The sequence below is a fragment of the Apium graveolens genome, chromosome 9, assembly GCF_009905375.1.
Source record: "Apium graveolens cultivar Ventura chromosome 9, ASM990537v1, whole genome shotgun sequence".
In the NCBI taxonomy this organism is placed as follows: domain Eukaryota; kingdom Viridiplantae; phylum Streptophyta; class Magnoliopsida; order Apiales; family Apiaceae; genus Apium; species Apium graveolens.
This window is the reverse complement of record NC_133655.1, coordinates 139,728,723-139,752,275: the sequence shown is the minus strand read 5'-3', so window position 1 is coordinate 139,752,275 and position 23,553 is coordinate 139,728,723. Positions and strand designations below refer to the sequence as shown.

At 32.8% G+C, this 23,553-nt stretch overlaps 1 protein-coding gene and 1 pseudogene across 2 annotated transcripts; both read left to right on the top strand.

Annotated features, from left to right (window-relative positions):
• Window positions 1-18,473, top strand: LOC141683411 (coiled-coil domain-containing protein SCD2-like). Of its 2 annotated transcripts, none has more exons than XM_074488121.1 (17): window positions 1-531; window positions 1,066-1,235; window positions 2,731-2,815; window positions 9,522-9,563; window positions 9,667-9,729; window positions 10,188-10,237; window positions 10,316-10,343; window positions 10,546-10,620; window positions 10,735-10,845; window positions 10,965-11,025; window positions 11,781-11,885; window positions 11,978-12,102; window positions 13,076-13,145; window positions 13,651-13,692; window positions 16,718-16,758; window positions 17,707-17,833; window positions 18,041-18,473. In XM_074488121.1, the coding sequence occupies exons 1-17, from the start codon at window positions 172-174 to the stop codon at window positions 18,178-18,180; spliced, it is 1,695 nt and encodes a 564-aa protein (XP_074344222.1). In that variant the 5' UTR covers window positions 1-171; the 3' UTR covers window positions 18,181-18,473. The 2 variants fall into 2 exon arrangements, with proteins under 2 accessions (XP_074344222.1, XP_074344223.1); XM_074488122.1 differs by having other exon boundaries at window positions 3-531; window positions 11,981-12,102.
• A 428-nt stretch (window positions 18,474-18,901) lies between these two features.
• On the top strand, window positions 18,902-22,301 carry LOC141683042 (serine carboxypeptidase-like 45; annotated as a pseudogene).
• The last annotated feature ends 1,252 nt before the right edge of the window (window positions 22,302-23,553 follow it).

The following is a 23,553-nucleotide window of genomic DNA, read 5'->3' as shown; positions in this document are numbered from 1 at the left end:
AGTAACGTTCACGTCAATTCTCAATTCTACAAGTTGAAACAATTACATACAAACACATAAAAACATGTCAGCATCTATTCTTCCTCTAAATTCTAGCTCACATTATATAGGCCGATCTCATCTCCGTTGACTCTCTCTTCTCTACACACACACATATAATTGTGTGTATACATGGATCGGAGAAGAAATGCAAGTCCAGTATACTCTAGACAGTGGAGTGGAGGCTCCAGTAGCACCGGATCATCGTCGCCGGCGAGATCACCGGCGCACCCTCAATCTCGCCTTCCTCCGGTCGCCGGAATGTCCACTGTTAAACGAACGCAGAATTTCGCTGCTAAAGCTGCTGCGCAACGATTAGCGCAGGTCATGGCCTCGCAAACGGTTGATGATGATGAGGAAGATGATGATTTAGGGTTTCGGTCCGGTGCTCCTTCGTTTTCTAGTAGGAATTTGAAGCCTGGGACTGGGAGTGGTGGTGGTTCTTTTTCGAATGTTTCGATTTCCAAGCCTAATAGATCTCCTTCCCCTGCGGTATATGCTCCTTCGTAAATGTCTTGTGTTTTGCTTTGTTTTGATCAATTTAATTATTGATAACAATGAGGTCGTAATATGCAATTAAATTTTCCGGATAATATGCAATTATCCAGAAATTAAATAATTGTCTGTTAATGACATAATTTTCTTAATATGTTTAGTAAAAACTCTGATGTTTTTTTGATAATGGTTAAATGCGGAAATTTATTTACTGGTACACAAAAATTTGCTTAGGCTTGAAACTTCAATCTCTTTTGAAATTTAGACGTTCTAGGCGAGGGCTCTAAGATTTATATCAACAGAAACTTCTCATTGGAGATATTGCATATGCAATTATATATGTTCTTTTTTAAGTGGTAAATTTTGTGCCATTTTCTTGGCTGAAAAATTTAAAACTGAATCATGCATTCTTACTATGTAGTTGGGTTGGAACTCTATGGATCAAATTACTATACGTCTTTAGGATTAAAAACCTGTTGGGATTTCTTGCTTAGAAAAATCTGAACTGAAAGGTACATTCTCACAATGTAGTTAGGTAGGAATTTTATGGATCATGCTCCTTCAGTTCGTTCAACTTCAGCCGGAAGACCAGCATCTGTTCGATCAGCACAGGTTGTGCCACCCAGTAGGAATTCTTTGAGAACCCCAGTTGCTGTTCCTCCCATAGAACCACCTAGACACCGAGATAATTATAATAATAGGTAATGAGTTTTCCTACCACTTAATTTCCATTATTGTCCTAAATATCATGCTTATTGTTTGAGCATATAATATATGTTTTGCGCTATATTAATCATTTTTATGCTGGATTTGTAAGTTTTTCTAAAGAAAGGAAGTACAGTTTAGGTTTTACATTATGCTATTGAAGTGTTATCGTATTAAAATGTGCCGTGATTGTACATTAATAGGACGATAGGAAATACAAGAACATTTACTTATATGCTTAGGTTACATTTGTTTACCGCAAAATAATTGATATAGAAAAAAATAAATTCTTGGACAATATATTCTCCTAAAATAATTTCCATCATTCTGCTGTTATGAAAAACAAAATTTCAAAAAGGGTGAGAATATGTAGCCGAACTTTTCTTTATCGCATAATGTCTCCCACTATCTGCCACAACATTTTAGTCTTCATACCTCCAACATCAATGTACGTCTCATAATTTCCATCCATTGAAAAAGTTAGCACAAAGAAAAGATTTTATTATTTATTCCAAATTATATCGACTTCAACAACATCATTCGTAAACACAGCTATACATATTCATAGTAGTCTTAAAATACACTTAGCATTGGAAGATGTTCCAATGAGATTTTGAATTTTAATTAATGATTTCAGAGTATACCATGCCTTCTTTTCCCTGATACCCTATGACTAAAAATCTCCACTTAGGCCGTGGCCTGTCTAGGTGAAATCATTCATATGTTTAACTAAAACAGTGAAGACTTGAAAATTTTAAGTACTAGAAGGAAAATGTTGAGCTATACAAGTCTCTTGTCAATTGTCATTGATAATTAGTCAATTTGTAAACATTAACATTAGGTCTCGTACTACTATATATTTTATTTAGTATTCAAACCAAAAGACAAAAATTAATTAAGACCATCAAGGAAAATGTCTAGGGTAAGCCTTGCATTGCACCACCTAGGTATGGACGCTTTTAGATTTTACAACGAAAGCTCTGTTTGGGATTGCTGTTAAAAATTACTGTGTGGTTAGAAAAAGTGCTGTTGAAAAAAGTGCTGTTGTAAAAATCAGATGACTCTTTGGTAATTTTTTTGATATATATATATATGTTTTGATGCAAAAAATTAAAAGTAATAATGTTTTTGGTAAGGTTTGATGGTGAAATCAGCATCTGCTGAAATGCTGAAAAACAGCTTTTTCTAAAAGCATGGCGGGACTTGCTGCACTTTTCCGAAAAACAACTTTTAAATTTTACCAAACAGGTTTCTAACAGTTTTTTAGCAAAAAACTGCTGTTACTGTCAGCAACAACAATACCAAACACACCCGAAGAGTTTCAAGCTTTTTGGTGTTCTGAAATTTGGTAGTCGAACGTATAGTAGGTGTCACCAATCACATATGTTGCTTTTTAGTTAAGAAGTAGTTGGATTTACTAATATCACCAATCACATATGTTGCTTTTTAGTTAAGAAGTGGTTGGATTTACCAATATTTCATATTCTGTAGGTTTACAGCAGATAGAGGATATGTAGACCCAAAAGATACAGGAACCCAACGTGAAGCTTCTGAAGCTTCTGCTCTTCGTGATGAGGTAAAGATCTCTCTTAGATCAATTCTCTTTGATTTTTGTGTTGGTGCAGAAGAAAAAAATTATAGAGGAAGCATTAAAAATTAAAATTTTAATTTTTTTTCTAGACCTCCCACGAATCTCTTTTATGAATTAGTTATTAGTTGAGGAAGTGTTAAATCATTAAAGTCCATGCCTTCGACAATGATGAACCAGATCCTCTTCATCCAAACATTGACCATGATAGTTGTTTTTTTATTATTTCATTATTTTTTCATGCTTGTCATGCATCAGTCTTCACCTTGAAAATCAATATGGTCCACTATGATGATATTGGTTTCCTTTGCTACAACAACTTCGATTTCAAACACATCGCCTACATTTTCTTTTACAATGTTTAAGGTCTGCCTACACTCTCTCCACCCTATCTTACTACCAGATCATCAAAAAAAGCCTAAACTTGGCAAACAAGTAAAATCCTAATAATAAAGAAAACATCCTTTTTTATTGTTCACCGTAATCTAGAATATTCCTAATAATCTGATTCATCTAAGATAGTAAGTTGTATATTACAGAAACTCTACTCCTAAATTATACTTTGACGAGGTTTGAGATAAAGAATTAATATATTATATATATGTTATCAATTACTTTATATTTATCTAGTCTAATGGTAAATAGTGTATTTATCTATATGTTTTATGTGGGCCAGTAGTTTATTATTTAAGTTGAGTATTTATAATAAAGCCCAATTGTTACGGGTCTAGTCTATTAGGCTATTTATTAGGGTTTCTATTCCTATATAAGCATTATAATCCCCACATTATTATTAAGCTTGGATTATACATCTTTTTTTGAGAATAATATAATTGATTGTTCTTGAGAATTCTTATAATCTTTGCATTTGATATCGCATTTTATATCGTTTTAATTATTGTCCTACATCAAATTGGCATCAGAGCTGAATTCTTGAATATTCGCTATTCATCATCTCGTTTTTACTGTTCACAACTGTTTGCCTGTTCACCCCTACTCCTACTCCTAATCAGCCTCCAGCCACCACAACACACCACTGCTGCATCAGCACTGAAAGCGCCAGGCCACACCACCATACCGCCACCTTTTAACCTCTAAAATCGCTGCCTATTAAAACTGCTCAGAACCCTAAATCCACAATTCCCAAATCCAATTTAACATCAGATCCGCTTTAAACCTAATTCCCAAATCAAAATAGTCGGACCCTAATAACTCGAGCCATACCCGCAAGCACTTCAATCTCTTCTTAAACCAGTGGTTGCAGTTTCAACCAGCAAGCAGCAGAAAGAAAGGAGAATCAGATTGGGAAGGAGCAAAAAAGTCGCACCTGGACAGGTTTTGCTGGAGTTCAAGGATGTCACCAGAGTTCTTCCGCCGCTGATTCATGTTGCAGCAACCACTATCTTAGTCCAACGAGTTCATTATCACTTTTCCTTCAACATCTGCTCGTGCATCTTCTTGTTGTTTTGTGTTGAGACAAAAAGGGGGTAATACTGAACCATGCTCACATACACATTTTAATTGTACTGCCTTTGACCATCAAATCAATCATCCACCTTCCAGAATATTTAAAACCTGTCCCTGCTTTGCAGAATGTTAAAACTGTTTATGCAGTTTGCATATATTGTCAGTCAAGTCGCCCCGGAAAGTAAAAATCAGCTACTGGAAATTTAAAATCTGTTCCTTCTGAATTCTGATTGTTCTTCAATTCCAATTGTTTTTCCATGTTTAAACCATGTATGCTCACATCAAGCGTCAAATTGATATCGTGGAAGATAACATCTATTTTCTTGAGCGTGAACATGATGAGTTCTATTACGAAGTCTATGTTTGTCAGCGTGATTGTTGGTTACTTCAATATAAACTTACGATGGAGTTAAATAATCAACTTGATGAACTTGAAAGATTGGAAAAGAAGTACATATTGAGTTAAGGAAAGAAAGGGACAAATGTGAAAATGAGGAACGCGAGAAACAAAAAAGAATCTACAAAAATCTAACACCTAGGCTTCAACATCTTACACATTTGGAGAATGAGAACAAGGTCAAGGGAGATATGGAAATTGAACCTACTGAAGGAAATGTTGTAGAAGTTTCGGTTGAGGTTACAAAAGATCCGGTTAATGAAGTTAACCAAGTTGAGCATATGGAGGTTGCTAGTAAGGATCTAGTGGAAGAAATCAAATCACAAACTGATTTCTTTCAAGCTGTTGAGGATCATAAAGTGGTTAATGATATTATTAAGGTTGAGCACATCGACTTCATTATTCCGGAGTACCTTCCTCAACCCCCTTTGCTTGCATGTCAATTCTCAGAGTTCTTTGTACCTCAACCTTTTTTTCCAGAATACCATGAAGTTCAGAATCGTTCCATCTCATCCTCGCGTGATTCTTGATTTTTACAAAACTCGTGGTCGAGTTTTCTCTAACAAGGGGAGAATGATGAGGAACGAGAATAAAGAGTTGATATATATGTTATTATTTAATTTATATTTATCTAGTCTAAAGATGAATAATGTATTTATTTATATGTTTTATATGTGGGCTAGTAGTTTAATAAGTAAGTTGATTATTTATAATAAAGCCGAATTGTTATAGGTCCTAGTTATTTAGGTTATTTATTAGAGTTTCTATTACTATATAAGCATTATAATCCCCACATATTACTAAGTTTTGATTATACATCTTTTCTTGAGAATAATAAAATGCATTGTTCTTGAGAATTCGTATAATATTTGCATTTGATATCGCATTTTTTATCGTTTTAATTAGTGTCCTACATCATTCTTCCTCCGTCCCACTAATATTGACCATCAATAAAGAATGGAGGTGTAATTCGAGTCGAGTCGAGAAAATTTGTGTTTATCGACTTTTTTAGCTTATCGAATCTGAAAATTATGTTCGGACTCGACCCGTAAAATAAACGAGTTCGCGAGTTTTCGAGCTTATCGACTTTTTTAGCTTATCGAGTTTTTTATCGAGTTTTTAAGCTTATCCCAGTTTAACGATTTTGAGCTTGTCGACTTTTTTAATGAGTTGTCGAGTTTACCGAATTTCGAGACGAGTTTACCGAGTTTTCGAGTTTATAAGGGTTATTATCAAGTTTTCGAGTTTTCGAGTTTTGACTTCAATTTTACGAAAATTATATTAATATCAAGTTCACCCTAAAAATATATATTTTTTTTTAATCCATTTAATATGACAATAAAATTTAAGAATATCATACTTAATGTTTTAAATACTCAACTTTTTCCAATCAATTAAACAATATTCTAATATTCATTAATATTTTACACGTTCGTTTTATCTTTATTACGTACGATACATCTTAAATAATATATGACAATAATAACAATTAAATAATGTGATTTTTTATCTTCAACAAATTTGATTTATGCTTTTTCAAAATTGGCACTAAAGACAATGAATCATTTGTAGTTGTATAAAATATATTTATTAGTATGATTTGTATCGAAGTGCAATTGAGGCTACGACTATTAAATTACATTTATATTTTAAAACTAATATTGCAATTTGCATATGACATTATTACCATCTTATTGTAGTTTATAATTGGATATAAAAATTAACAATCGATCTTAACCTAGTGATTAATATATCGTCTGGTCGAAAGATTTAAAAATGCCCAAAAATAACCACTTTAGGCTACACTTGTGCACGATATACCAGCTGCTGACGAACCGTCCTTTTTACCCACCTTATCTGCCTATGTACAAGGCATGTATATATAATAAAAAGTAAAAAAAACAGCAAGCCCAACACATAAAACGCCTTCTAAGTTTGTGCTCCGGTTAGACTTACGATCCCCTCCCCTTTAATCATATTTTATGGGAGATTTGCATCTCATATCAAACATGTGTGACTCGCTCTCCACAACTTCAATTATACATATACACTCGCTCTCTCCCTCTCTCTCTCCAGCCACTTATATTACACTGATTGAAATTGTATATCTGTTTATATACAATTTTATTCCCATATACATGTCCTATAAAAATCAATTGAATCGATTCATTAAGATCAATTGAATCGATTCATTGTTTGTTTTTGCCATATACGAAGGTAATCTTATTTCTGATGCTTTGGTGAATCAAGTGCTGAAAAAATTAGGCATATCCACATCATACTGCTTACAAGTAGGCGTACCTAATAGTTTTTTTGTATGATACCCTCATATGTCCAGCCGATGCTACTCATTTGACGGTGTATTAAAGCAATATTTTTTACTATAGGCGTATCCATTGTTTTGTACACACATATTTCATTTTCAGAAATATATGACGTATCAACTGGATACTACTTGTATATAGGCATATCCATTGGATACGATTCTGTTAGAGACGTATCTAGCTCCATCACATGTTACCGACTATAACCTTGTACATCAGTTTTCTTTTCGTGGCTTGATAACATGATACACCATTTCTAAAGGCTTATCACGTGGGTATTTAAGGCACTAAGTTGCGATAGTGAGTATTTGAGTTAGTGTAAACTCAGTAGTGAGTAATAATGTCTGAGTATTAGAGTTAGTGTAAACTCAGTAGTGAGTAATAATGTCTTTCACCCTCGAAAGATTAACTGAAGTGATAATTGAAATATCATATACATTAACTGGCCGTACGCCTGTACCGGTATGTCATGATTTTTTCTTGGACTTTTGATTTTCATCTTATTTTTTAACACTAATTTTTACAAAATTAGATATTTTGACTTTGTATTTTTACATTTTCGAAAAAGGAGCTAATAATTAAAAAAATTATCAATTAAAAGTTTCAAAGTCAAAATTAAAATTAATTTCAAAACACTAATTATAAGAAAGTATAAATAAATAAATTATTAACAAATTATTTTAATTCAAAATGTTTACAAAATATAATTCTAACATAATAATACTGGTGAATATAAAAAATCAAACAAATTAATTTGTAAAATTAATATTAATAGATAATTGGATGACCCAACACATGAATATTTAAAAAAAAATAGGAAAAAAGTAATCGAGTTCGAGTTTTAGTTCGAGCCGAGTCGAGTTCGAGTTCATCAAGTCGAGCTCAAGTTGAGCTAAAACAAACCTCGGCTCGACTCGAGTTTTTTATCGAGTCCGAAAATGTGTTCGAGGAGTTAGAGTCGAGTCAAACCCATTTTATTGACTTGAGTACGAGTCAAGTTTGAGCCGACTCGGTTCGTATTACACCCCTATTCAAAAAATATTTATTTAGAGTTCGTGGTTTATTATGTTAAAGTTATCGAATTTAACCTCAATTGTTAACATATTAAGAAAAACTTAACATATTTAACACTTAATTTACTTAAATAAGGAAATGTGGCCAATAGTTTTGGGACATACAGCAATGAAATTGTGGTCAATATTAGTGGAGAGGAGTACCAAAAAATAAATACATGTTAGTTTTTCATTTGACATAACTCTAGGTTACAAGTAATTGTATACGAACACCTATATCCTAAACTCGTTAAAAAATTATTTTAATCTAGTTCCTAGATGATTGAAAATTAGATTTCATAGTACACAACGGAAATACTTAGTATTCTTTTCATTTAATTTAGTAATAAATTAAACGCTTGGTAAAGGTAGAATTTTTTTTTTCCAATATGATACAGGTTAATGCTCAATTATTATTTTTAAATTCCTTTGGAATTTAGTTGTGGGTCTTGTTCGTACAATTTAAGCCGATGATAGGATACAAATAAATTAGAATCATCTTAATTTTCTCTCCTTAACACATTTTTATACATTAATATGCTTCATTATTTTTAAAAGAAAACAGAACCAGGATATCGCGCTTGTGATTTGCTTAATTTTTTGTGTTAAAATTTTATTTTACATCACGGAATATATCTTTTAGTGTAAAATAGCTATTCTGATATTACAAGATCATCGTTTATTTAATAATCACAAAGAACCTATTCAATTAATAGTCACTCTACAGTTTAATACCTCTACCATAAAATGTCCGTTACTAAAGCTAAGGAGTGGAATTATTGTCAAAGCCATATTTTATTATTTACATGCAGTCCGGTGAGCTAGTGCAGAGCTCCATACTATTGGAGTCAAGTTATATGGCAAAGTACAACTAAGGATATCACAAGATATGATGATTATCATTTATCAGATTGATCATCTAAATCATTACAGCATAATATGTTCCAGCATTCTCAGATTTACTTACAGGGAGTGATCCCACAAACTGGATCACTTCAGTATTTGACTAGTCATTTTTTAGATCTGATCTCATTAGCATCAGATATTATAATTCTAGTATCATAACTCAAAATTATGGTCTTAAAGATAAATGAATGCCTAAAAATAATATGCTATTATATTAACAGTTTTTTTGTGGTGTGCCCATGGACACACACTAAGGAAGTAGGTGGCAAATTATAACTGGTTCTTTTGTTATAATTATAGTAGAACCCCGTATACACAAAAATCTACACCAATAAAAACTAACCAACTCATCAAAAAGACATTAGAGTGTGCCCATGGGCACACACTAGACAAACCCTTATATTAATAAGAATAACGAAATAAGCATACAAGATGAATTCCTCATCACATCAACATGATGAGTTTAATGGCATACTACTTCATGTTAATGTTTAATTTATACATTACAATTCTTTATTGAGTAAATGAAATTGTCCTGTTTATTGCAGCTTGATATGCTTCAAGAAGAAAATGAAATTGTTCTTGATAAGGTGACTTTCCGCCTTCCCTTAGAAAGAAATTTGATTATTTCAGGAAAGACAAACTACATTGATAATAAGCTTGTAACACTAAATTTGACCGTTTGAGCTACAGCTTCGCCGTGCAGAACAAAAACGCGAAGAAGCAGAAGCCAGGGCGAGGGAGCTAGAGAAGCAGGTAAAGAAATTGAGTTACCTCATACTATGTAACATTGTAATTTAGACTATATAGTTTATCTTTAGCTTGACAACTGATAGAAAATCTTCTTATGTACATCAAGTAGATTTATTGCACACTGTTAAATTGGGGTTTTATTTTTCATAATAATGGTTATGGTTTAAAAGTTTCTAACAATGTAATTTTTGCTAAGCTTCTTGCTTACATGTTACAGAATGATAATGATTAAAGTTGCTCACTGTATAGTTTTTAATGAATGTTATCAATGTATATGTGATATGTACTTAAACCTGACCTTCGTGCAGTCTTTTGTAATTAGAAGTCCTGGCTCCTTCCATCCAATTACATTTCGCTTATTGTCTTCTTGGTAGTTCTGTTAGGAACCTCGTCTTATCTCTCCTGCTGCCCTTTAGTGTATGTTCACTTCTCTATTTCACGGTTTACATTTAAATTTGCAGGTTGCTTCGCTTGGAGAAGGGGTTTCTCTGGAAGCCAAGTTATTGAGCAGGTAATTTTTTTTATATTTAACTTGAGCCATATGCGTCTGTATGCATGTAGATCTGACATAGAATGTTGTTACCTGCAGGAAGGAAGCAGCTTTACGACAAAGGGAGGTGAGTTTATATTATGCACAAGTAGAAAAGATGTTTTACTGACCTAATTAGATATCTTCGAATCAAACGATCGAGTTGATTATATTGGATGCATAGGTGTATTGCTGGATATATTTAGCAGTATGATGATTTATATCTTGTTAATCTATGTAAATTCCATTCATTATCAGAAGTGGCTATGAAACTCTCTCTTCCCCCACAGGCTGCTCTTAAAGCTGCATCACAGACAAAAGATGGAAAAGATGAGGAAATTGCTGCCCTTCGTGCAGAAATTGAGGTACCAAATGACAATCAGGGACAGTTTTTCTTAAGATTCTTATACCGATATATGTTTCTGTAAAATGTAATAGATTCTTATTTTAGTATTAGTAACATGATGTGTTCAAATCAGAGTGTGAAAGATGAGACTGCCAGTACTGTAGAACAGCTACGGGAGGCTGAATCTGAAGCAAAGTCTCTTTACAAAGTGACACAAAGAATGATTTTGACTCATGAAGAGATGGTAGACCTCTAAACTGTAGTAAAATCTTGTCAAGTTTTTAAGCCTACTGTTTAAATTTCTACCTTTTTTTTATGGTTCTCTTTACGTGGGGTGATAATGGGTTGTATGTCTAAATCTAGGAGGAGGTTGTTCTAAAGAGGTGTTGGCTTGCTCGCTACTGGGGGTTAGCTTTAAATTATGGTAATGTGTTCCCTAAAGTATTACTCCGTACTTTTTAGAGACTCAACTATGTTAATTCCTTGTATCCACTTCTTCCGTGCTATTAGAGGAGGAGAGGTAAATACTTTTAGTAACTCTGGTTGGTACTTTTGGATTCTAATCACTAAATTTGATTGCTGATGCAACTTGGTAAGCCTTCTATTCAATTTTAACAACTAGGCTTTTTTTAGCCTAAAAACATATTTGGACAATAGACACTGGACCTATGATGCATTATATAACTCAGATTCTCCCTCCCTTGTGTAAAAGCATTTGCTTGTTGGTCATGTGACATGCAACAGAAAATTATGAAGTCACTAGCCAAGAAAATACCTTCAGGCAGCTGTTGGTATTTATTTGATCTATTTTAGCTTGAATATTAAATCTTTTTATATAAATTTAAATTTGGAGCCAGTTTTATGGAGTTCAATATTACAACATTATATATGGTAAAGCGGTGGTCTATTTTCTGCAACAGTATTTATGATGAAGTGGTTGTTTGAGTGGATTTTTTAGGTGTATATTGTATCATTCCTATGGACAAATGACAAGGTCTAGTATTGGAATCAATTTGAGCTATGAGCTCGCTTATATAAAATAAATATCGGAAGAAGTAACAAATTTAGCATAATCTTCCTTTGCAGTTTGCCTGTTTGGAGATATGCAGATATGCTCTTGCTTGAGTTAATTGTTTTGTGATTTTCCTATTGACATTGGAGTTGCCTTTTCTCGTACAGGCATCTGTGCAGATATTGCAGTTTCTAAGCATGAACATTGGTCATCTTTAGCGCCTCTTCCCTTTGAAGTTATTATATCTGCTGGACAGAAAGCCAAGGAAGACGGTACTCCCCTCTCACCTGCATAATATTGTAGATTTTATTTCCCCCGCTTGCTTGCATCTAAATGTCTGACTAAGTAGGGGCTTAATGTGAAGCAGGTGGCAATGATTTAGAGAGGAGGAGCAACCTTGGTCGTGATTTGAGTGACTTATCCGGAGAAGGAAATATTGAGAGCATGCTTTCTGTTGAAATGGGACTTAGGGAATTAGCTTCTTTAAAGGTTTATCCTTTTGCTTTTCATGTCACTAAACTATCAGGAAGACCTTATAGTTACTTTATCAATGTTTTTTATTTCTGCATTGGAAGAAGGAATATGTGATGTCACTACTGAGTTGAAGATAGATTTTGACTTTGGCTAATACTCTTTCCAAGTTCAAGTCATAGTGTTTTAATTTCGTTTATGGAGTCACTTTTCTTGAAATTCTTTTTTACTGTGATGTGAAATTTTATGAGGATTCATTGCTTCGATAATTGGTACTTATTTAGTTCGGTAAATTGACTTGGAGTTGGAATTGATGTTGAATTTCACCATTTGACTTTTTAGGTAATTAAAAATCAGTAACTCTGTCGATTTTGTAGATACCTATGCACTTTTTTTCACCATTTTGCTAGAGCTTGAACCACATTGAATGAATATCTGCAGGAAACTGATTGTAACGAGTTATAAAGACTCAAATTTAAGTCAATGTAGAGAGTTCTTGAACTTGTGGTAGAAAGAGCTTTTAATGCAGCTTCTAATTTATTCATATATTTTAAGGGTTTAATGCTCCTAAGTACGTACTCACACCTAACTAAGGTGAGTACAAAGGGATTTTTAATGCCAATGCAGTGGGGTATTTTTTGTAATTAGCGAATTTGATAAAAAAAATTAGAATTTTACTATTAAAAAATACATTACGTACTCATATAACTCCCCACGTACTTAAGGGGCATTTTTCTCTATTTTAAATAAGATGTTGAAGATTGAAGTTTCTTTCAAGAGCGTGAGTGTGTGACAGTGAGTGCTTTGCATATGTTGCATTTAAAAAAGAAAGGATAAAAAAAATTACATAGAGAAGATGAGCTTTTGAATGTCACTGTACTTTATTAAGCAAAGTATAAAAATCTTTAATTTTATTTGCATCACATTATCTAATCGGCTATCTTATAGTTTTCTTTTGATACCTATATATCTAATGTGTGAATACTGGTAGGTCGAGGATGCTGTTGTACTGGCATTGGCTCAACACCGGCGTCCAAATTTGATTCGTCAGTCCTCTTCTGGTATGACCATGGTCATTGGTAAATTTTTATTAGCCGTCAGTGGTACACTGTTAAATCTAATTTTAGTAATCTGATTCGTAGAAGATAATGACAGCAAATGTTCAAATTGATAGAATTAAGTTACTGAGAAGAGAGGTCATCACATGTCTAATAATTATATACATATTTATCAAGCTATCCTCATATTTCCCCTCAATTTCGTCCATCATCATCACTATTATCATCATTTATCATTAATAGTCAATTTAGTCTGTATTGTTCCAAGTAGATTTTTTTTTTTGTCTCCGATAGTGTCTTTAAGTCGTCACATGTGTTGCATCATTGCATCTGGAACTTGTATGATGTCTTGTGGCGTCTTTGTACAATCATCTCAGGCTAGATTATTTTAGTTCAGACAGCCACCATATACATTGCTTACAGTTTTTTTGTATGTATAGAATATGAGTGCTCGTACAGGCATGTGTAAAACATGAGATTAATTATTCTCATTTCTGTTGTGAAACAGATCGAAAATCGTCAAGTGATCCCAAGTTTACAGAGGCTTATGGTAAGATATGTGGCCCAGTCTGTCCTTATTCTGTTCTTATCTATCATTATTGATATTGTACTTTGTTTGTGAACTATTTCATTTTTTTTCCCTCTTCTGTTCATTACTTGCTGTTTTTTTTCATTATTGCTATTGTATTTTCCTTCTCGTTGAGGTTAAATCAACCATACCCTTAACCAGTGAGTAGATCTATATGTATATCTACCATAATGCTTTGAACCTGCAAACGGTTAGAATTTTATAAAAATGGTCCAAACTTTTTACGAGCTTCACTAGTGTGGTATTTCTGTTTTTAGTTTTGAAATAATTTGATAAAAATATTTGTCGGTGTACTTGTTTTACCATTATATGTGGTTTTTATAAGTTATTCCTAACATTTAGTACCTTTTTCTATTACCTTAGAGACTTAGGAGAGGTTATCAGAGAATTTGTTGACGGAAGGGTACTGAGTGTGAGCTATTCCACCCACGGTATTTTTAATGATTTGTGTGTCTGGGTCTTGTTGTCTGCTGTCTGTTTGTGTCATACAAGTGAGTTAAGTATATGATCCATTTAGTACCTTCGACCATCTATCAAGCTTTCAGGGCAGCTGTTACTTAACATGTAACAGCTGGACTGTTAGAATTATCAGACCAAGTCAAATACCTCAAAATCAACATATCATCAAATGAGTTATCTTAAGCTCTGTCTGTTTCTCAGAAAATGTTTTCCTACATTTGTTTTTTTAGTTTGAGGAACCTAATTCTATACAAACAAGAAGTCAGGAATTTTGGAAAATATTTTTCCACATATGTTTGGTTTCACAAAACTAAAACTTTTTCCAAGCAGAAATTCCGTTGGAAAATGTTATGAGTTTCTAGAAAATTACTTCCCTTTTCAAAAGAGGAAAGTGAATTCCATATTGAACATATTCTCACAATTTTTCATAATTTTTTTCATGAAAGTCAGATAACGGAAAATATTATTCCGTAAATTGTTTTCTAAAAAAAGATTTTCACGGAATTCATTTTCCAGCCAATTGTTTTCAGTTATTTTCCAGAATCAAGTTATTTCCCGATGAACAATAGGAGCCTCAGCAACCAAAATCATTTATAAAACATGGTTAAAATAGATGGAGGCATGACTCCCATAGTTATTGAAAAATTTAAATATAAAAGTTGAACTTAAAATCACGGTAAGCCGACTGCCTCATATTTATGATCATTCTTTCTCTTTCGCATTAGTCACCAGCTATACGCACTTACTTTGAGTTTATAGATCCCATGGTTACTTTTGATGGTCATCTCTTCCTAATATTCTCATGATTTTGTCATCTTCTGTATCCACTTTTCTACTATCGCAAAATTCGTTTCTCCATCAACTCTGGTGGGACTTAACTTTAGGATATAAGAGATAATACTTTTCCACCTTAGTTGCTAATTTCCCACCAAGTTGTTACAAAATTTCGGCCCTGGTTCATAAACCTGGCCTCATGTCGTCAACATCCTTGTTTCCATTGCGATTATTGTTATTTCTTTTGTTGAATACGTTTCTCATTTCTTTTGGAACATATTTTCAAAACTTATGCAAAATACCAAAATAACAATTGAGCGATTAAATAAGACACAATATTCATCTATAAGGAAAAGCACAATATTCATGTATTAGAAGACTTCACAATGTTACTTGATTGCAATTAAAACTTATATTCTTAAAAGGACAATTACATGGAAAAGAACTAGTGCTTAGCTAAAAGCTCCCTATTAATCTTAAGCTCTTCATCCGACTCATGTATCTTATCATTTAATTCACATTTTCCCTATCATTGTGCTCAAGTGTTTTCTATCAAAATTATGCAGAGTCGTGCATGACTATATGATATTGTTAATTCGACATTCCTACACTTACAGATAATGGTTTGTAGCTACTTATCGAATTCCAGGTCCTTATTTGCAACAACCACGTACTCACCAGTGTTCTATAACAAAAATCTCTTAAATTGAATTAGTTAATTTCTCAACAACGTCCTCTTTTATTTATTCCTCTTCAGGAACGTCTTCCTTTATGAAGAAATTTTTTCTTCTCTAGCGTCTTCTTCTTCTCTTAGGTCTGCATATGAGCTAGGGTCACCATATTCCACATGATCTCGAAATTTTGGATGAAAGATCACAATAATATTTTAGGCTCTGGTTGGTGGATAACATAAGTAGATTTTATTCCTCATCCTCGCTTGGTCTTCCCCTAAGCTACATAACCTTTGTTGATGGAAGATGAAGAGAATATTATGTGCTTGGTAAGAGATAATATTGGAGAATGATGACCCTAGCAAAGAATACGGTCCCAATGAGGAAAGACAATCTGGAAGAGAAGTAGGAAGAGAAGGATGTTGATGAATGATGATGAGATTGTTGAGGCGTCATTAGAAAAATCTATTATAGAATAAATCTTGGGTAAAGATAACATTGGTGAGTGGATGGTTATCCAATATAGGGGATTGCGGAATGCGAGAACTAGCTAAAACCCTTCATTTCTAAAATTGCAGAAGGGAGAATTGGATAAAGGGTCTGTTCACGTATAGGAATGCCGAATCGGCATAGCATATAGCTATGTGCAAGTACGTAAGTAGAGTTTTGATGGAGAGCATCTAGTAGGGAGAAGAAAAATTAGTTAGAAGAAGAGCTTAATTACCAAGGAGTTTTAGCTAAAGAGACTAGTTTTCTGTTTGATTTTTCTTTTAAGAATATTAGTTTTATCAACAATAAGTTTTTTGAAGTTGGATTGTAATAAACGAATTTTGTGCTTTGCCTTACATAAATGAATATTGTGTTTCATTTAATTTCTCAACTGTTATTTAAGTATTTTGTAAATGTCTTAAAAGACTTTTTTTACTATGTATCGAAAAAATTGACAAATGTAATCAATAGTAGAAACAACAATTATTGCAATGGAAACAACAATTTTGGATGCTTATTTTTTTTGTTTCTCCACTGTGCTATTGAAGATGTGTCGTAGTGATTGACCTCCCATTGTTTTGTTTTGGCTGCAGAGTTAAGTCAGGAAGAGACAGAAGAAGTTCTATTTAAAGAGGTTTGCTGTTTTCTTATGCAGGCCTTTTTTGCCCTTTGTCGCTACAATACTATATACTCCCTTTTTTGCCCAAAACAAAAGATGCACATTGGGGGACTAATCTCTTATTGCACCCTAGCATGTATATAGAGCTTAGCCTAGTGATATTTTTGTAATTTCATCAAAATCGCACAGAGTATTGTGATAAAATAGTGTATGGCCTTCTTTTAGGCGATTGATATTGTTTTCAGAAGAATCACATTAAATTGAAATATGGGAGATAGGAGAGTATCCTGGGGAAAAAGAGGCTGCTTTCACAGCAACCTATATAATATTATATATATATAAAGATAATAGGGTAAGGTTCTAGAGAGACCCTCCTTATCAAGAGACCAAGAGACCCACCATCTAGACCGTTGATTATTAATAATATTTACTGATAAAAAATAATGGCATTTTTGTTATACTTTTGAAAATTTAGACCGTCGATATTGGCATTATATATAGTAATGGGCAGAACAGGAGGGTTACTCCTGTCTAAGAGAGTTCTAAGTATTTTATACGAAGTCATCATTCTTTTTCTCTGATATATTAATGCACAAATTTGTTTACTTTTGAGAGGTTTGAGCCCCCAAAGTTTTGGTCACCTTCATATGTTTAGCCTTCTATATATATAGATATATTGCACCTAATAGCTTTAAAGAAACTTCAAAAGTTTAAACGAACATTTCCGTGAGACACGAAATACTGTAGTAAAACCCTTGTTTTTCTGCTCCTCTCTCCGGTTTCTCGTGTATTTAAAATTAACAAACCAGATTCCTAGCAGGTTTGATGTTAGCTAGTGACTCTTAGTTACTCCTCGTACTCTTGGAAGTTAACTAGTTTACGGGTCCAAGAACTTGGAAATGTTAATGAAGACTTCTGTCAGAAGTTAAGATAAACTATCCTCATTAACCTCTATTGCCACAGGCTTGGCTTACATATTATTGGAGAAGGGCGAAAGTTTATGGTGTGGAAGATGATATTGCAGAAGAGCGCCTTCAGTTCTGGACAAATCGTAGTGGGCAATCACCAACATCACATGATGCTGTTGATGGTAATTGTATTTTCCCATGAGCTTTTCAACATATTAATAATGTATATAGGAATTTTTATCTTCTTATGACAGGTTGATAAGTGGCTCATGTAATTAGTGATAGACATGTTTTCTTTGAACTAGTTTCATGGAATAATAGTCCGTATACTGTTGCATATGATTTTTCTACTTTTGCAATTCGTTGTCTGAAGTAATGCATTGTCACAGTTGAAAGAGGTCTGACGGAACTCAGGAAGTTGAGCATAGAACAGCAACTCTGGGAGGCTTCACGCAGAGAAATTGACCAACAGGTTTTATCGAATGGCAACTCCAAAGATCCTCTAGAGCCAGAAGAGACTTCCTTGTGATGGATTTCGTCATGATTTTTGTGCTGATATTTTTTCTTCTTTTTTTCAGTTCATAAAAGTTTTGCCATTATCTTATTTTCTTACAAACAAAACTATAGTTAAGTTTCAATATATAGTTGGTATTGCTCAAGCTTTCTGGCAGTTTGATAACTGTAATTATTTTTTACATGTAAAGTGTATAGGTACTCAACAACAATGTTACTTGCTTTTCTACTTGTATAAGGGAGTGGAGAAGACTACAGCAAATCGGAATATATACCAAATGAAATGTGATTATATTTTTAATTGAGGCATACTGAGAATTGGGAAGCTGTTGTACCCTGTTGTGTTATTGTGTACAAGGTTCAAATACAGCTTATGAAAATTGAAGTCTTAAATATGAATCATCCTTTGACTTGTGCTTTTATCCGAAAAACATATGTTAAAAGTAGATTATATATAAATTTTGATGATGTAATTTTTTTAAAAAAATTATATAATATATGTGGGTTTTAGTCAAAGTTTGATCACCAATAATGAGAAATGGAGTAATAAGTATTTATTAGTAAAATATTATCTATATGAAATACATACAATACAGAAAAAACTAGAGCAGATGATCATTAATTATTCTACAAACAATGGGAAAGAGACGAAGATTATCATATTAACACTAATTATAAAAAAGCACCTCTCTCGGATTACATTTTTTACTCAGCATTGTATTTCCTATTTCTGACGGTAGACTTTTACCATATTCTGTATGATAATTAATCCATTTTCATACAATGTAGTATGTGTATATTAAAGGATGGAGAATGCAGTGGTCTGTAAACAAATGGCAACGACCTATTCAATGCTTCTTCTTTTCCTTTGTTCTTTCATGAAAATTGAGTATTCATTGTCTGGTTTTGACAAGATCACACGGTTACCTGGCCAACCTAAAGTAGGGTTTCAACAATATTCAGGTTATGTTGTCATAGATAAAATAAACAACACAGAAAGAGCATTCTTTTACTACTTTGTCGAGGCCGAGAAAGATCCTGCTTCCAAGCCTTTGGTTCTTTGGTTTAATGGAGGTATGCTTAAAATTTGGATTTTTATCTTGAATGCAGAATTGTAGCAGAATTTTATTATGTTATGCTTTTGGCAGGGCCTGGTTGTTCTTGTGTGGGTATTGGAGCATTTTCTGAAAACGGACCTTTTAAAACAAATGGGAATGTGTTGGTTAAAAATAATTGCAGCCTGGAACTCTGGTACAATCATTATAATTCAAACCATGCATGTCTTACGTTAATTAACATTATTGCTTCATGTTTTCTGCATTATCATAGATAATAATGTGGACTTTGATATATGTGTATTTTTGGTATCTGATTTTGTAGAGGCAAATATGCTGTATTGGGAGACTCCAGCAGGTGTCGGGTTCTCTTACTCAACTAATTCATCCAAAACGGAACTGAATGATGTATTAACAGGTTTTGATTCATATTTTTCTTATTTTTATCTTTGCATTATGCATTCCGTTCACGAACCATGAGTTGAAACGAAATGAGAAGATAAAGAATCACATCCTCAAGCTATTGTTACTATAAAAAGAGGGATATTCAGTAAGCTATAGTCCTAAAGATCCCCTATTTATTGAAATGAAAGATTCTTTAATTTCTTTGAAATGTACGTGTTCAAATGAGGAGGAATAAAAGAAGCTACATTACTTTTGAGTTGTGTCCTTTCCTAAAACTTCTACTGAACTTTTGATATATATTTAAAGCCAGGGACAATCTTATGTTCTTGAAACGCTGGTTCTTTAAGTTTCCTCAGTATAGGCACAGAGACTTGTTTTTAATGGGAGAAAGCTATGCAGGTATGTTATGTATTTGACTGTGCATTAAGAACTTCTTTTAAACTATATCTTGTTTATAATACTGATTCATCTCCCCCTTGAATACCAGGTCACTATATTCCTCATCTTGCGCATCTCATGATTCAATCCAATAATAAGCAGAAAGTATTTAATTTGAAAGGGATTGCGGTAAGAATGTGATATTTTGTGTTACAAACTATTCAAGATTAATATACTTCTAATTTGCATAAAGCACTTGCATTAAAAAAAAATATTCTAAATTTTTTCTATTATTCTTTTTGTAAAGCTGGGTAATCCAGCTCTAGAATTTGTGACAGACTTCAATTCGAGGGCTGAGTTCTTATGGTGTCATGGAGTTATATCAGATTCAACATACAATATCTTTACTTGTGTATGCAACTATTCTCGCTACATGAGTGAATTTTATAGAGATTCAGTTTCATCGTTATGTTCAGGGGTGATGGATGAAGTTAACAAAGAAACTAGCAAGTTTGTGGACTCATATGATGTTACACTTGACGTCTGCATTTCGTCAGTGTTTGCACAATCAAAGGTTATTAGCCCTCAGGTAATTAATTCTTCTCTTGTAATTTAATTCTTACTTATATAAAAATGTTTTGACTGATCCTCATGCTGTTCAAGTAATTTATCCTTGAATCAGGTCGGTACTGACAAAATTGATGTATGCTTGGAAGATGAAACAGTTAATTATCTGAACCGCAAAGATGTCCAGAAGGCACTTCATGCTGGGCTTATTGGAGTCAAAAAATGGGAGGTTTGCAGCAAGTAATTGTAAAAACAAACATACCCAATCTGTTTCCTGCATGTAGAGTAGGGTCTTGAAAGCATAAGATATACGTAGATGGTAGATCTTAATTTTACTCCTTGGAGTTTACACGTCAAATTTATCAAAATGGATAAAACAGAGACTATTCTCATTATACAAATCCAAGTATTAGTTGATTTTAAAACTCGCTGGCAAAGTACCTGTCTTTAGATAAATCTATGCATGCATATGCTAGTTGAACTTGAAACTCATAATATTTTTTCTGTTCATTCACAATACAATTCTGGATTATGATTATCTTGACGTCGAAAAACCTACAATATCATTGATTGGTTCACTAGTCAAGGAAGGAATTCCTGTCCTGATTTACAGGTACACAGACTTCTGAATCACCAATTCCTTAACATCAATCAAATTCAGTAAAAGTTTTATTTAATGTATGCATTTCTGAACAACAGCGGAGATCAGGATTCTATTCTTCCATTGACTGGAACCCGGACCTTGCTGCATGGACTGGCAAAACAGTTAGGACTGAATACAACTGTACCTTACAGAGTTTGGTTTCAAGGGAAGCAGGTAAAAATTATTATATTAAATCCATAATATTTCATTTGGCTAAAGAAGAAGGGATCTGTCGAAAACACTTCCTCTGCACTCATTTTACGAATGAAGATCAACTATTTGATGGTACTGAGATAAATTTTTTAATAAGCCCCTATCAATCAACAATTTTCCATGACTACTTCAGTAGCTAGCTACTATTAGAATATTAAAACACAGTTTAGATGAAAGGGCACACTCATTCTTCATTCAGCATATTTTTGTCAGTTCACTACAAACCATTTCAGAATAAAAATCTGCAACTCTGCAAATTTATACAAATAAGATTTATGATAAAAATAGTTTATGATACAGACTTACTTCTTTTTTTTACTAATGAGGCTTATATGCCTAACACGTGAGTATCTGTTCAAACAAATCTCGGTGTTGAGCGAAAATCGAAATCAGAACCTGAGATGACAAGAGATAACCCATAATAATAAGATCTGATAAAAACACATTATAACTTAAACTAATTCCGTATGTTAATCAACTAGAACTCTGACTCTGATGTATAATTTGGTTTGTGAAGGTTGGTGGATGGACTCAAGTTTATGGAAATATTCTATCATATGCAACACTAAGAGGTGCTGCGCATGAAACTCCTTTCTCGCAGCCGGAGCGATCTCTGTTGCTATTCAAATCATTTCTTAAAAGCAAGCCTTTACCAGAAAAGTTAACATGATACATTAGTTAGATAGGTAGTGAACAGATTAAGAATTGTTGTCTTAACTTGTATGTAATCGTTGTTCTATTTCACATGATGCTAGATTGTCATATAGTCTCCAGCATCAAAATCCTCATACAGTCTCCGGCATCAAAATCTTTGTACATTAAGATTAAAATGTTCATAAAGACATAGCTGATGATTATTAGGAGTTAAATATAGCCTCTTTAGAAAGTTCTTATTATAGATGAATGTTTTTAGATAAAATAAAGGCATGTAGGAAGAAGAAGTTCAACAATGTTTTAACTCACTCCTAAAATATAAAATATTTTCATTTAGTTATTTTTTTTGTTATTTAATATATAAATAATTAATTTAATGTTCAACCTTGCTCCTTATACATATTTCTTATTTCAATATTTTAGTATAAAAAATTCATTCTTTCAATTAAATTAATGTAATACTAAGAGAGAGAGATATAATAATTTCATATTATATTATAATTATTAGTGATTCAATAAAGCACTTATTAAAATACTATTTTTGCTCTCATTTCTTAACTTTCTAGTTAACAGCCCAGATAGCTAATGGGGTGGACTTGATCCAAGGACATTAAAGTTCGGTAGATATTCAAAATTATATTAGGATATGAGAACATGCAACTCCTGTTCTGTGCATACCCCCATATACACCTTTTGCAGTTCAAGCAATTTTATTATTTATCTTGATCTTAAAACCATAATCTTTATTGTAAAAGAAAAACCACAATTTTTCTTTAACATGATGAGTGTATCCTGAATTGATTCACAAAATATTCGAATCATGTAATATAATATTTGGCTTATTTTATTTTGTTGGCGCTTATAGACACCCCAAATTTAGATTTTATTATTTAGAAAGTTATCAAATATACACAATACACGTATGTATTTGGAAATAGTACCTAGCATTTTTTTTTAAAAAAAAAGCCTAAATACCAACATGCTTCGACATTATTTTTTTGTCAATCATATATGTATTTATGTATCCTTCAATCTAAATTAGTTCTACATAATTGATTTCATTAAGGCAAAGACGGATGTTCCAAGGGATAATAGAGGTCATCCGACCTACTTAAATTTTTTAATTTAGTTAAATATGTATATTCAAATTAAATAAAAATTAAAAATGGTCCCCTTAATTTTTGCTCAAAAATATAGACCCTACTTAAAATTTTCTGATGTCAGTTTTTATTTTTATTGGGACTGATGATCTTATAAATATTACATTATTCTAATATATGATTATTTGTTAATTTGCTTTTATATGTACTGATTTAGTAAAAAAAAATTCAACCTCCCTTATATTTGAACCGGATCCGCCCGCATTAAGGACCCAAATAAACCGAAGAAATGATTCCTCCCTAACCAACTTATTAACTATATTTCGAACACTAAAGTTTCTTTCTTCTATTTCTTCTCGTGTCCGGGAACAAAA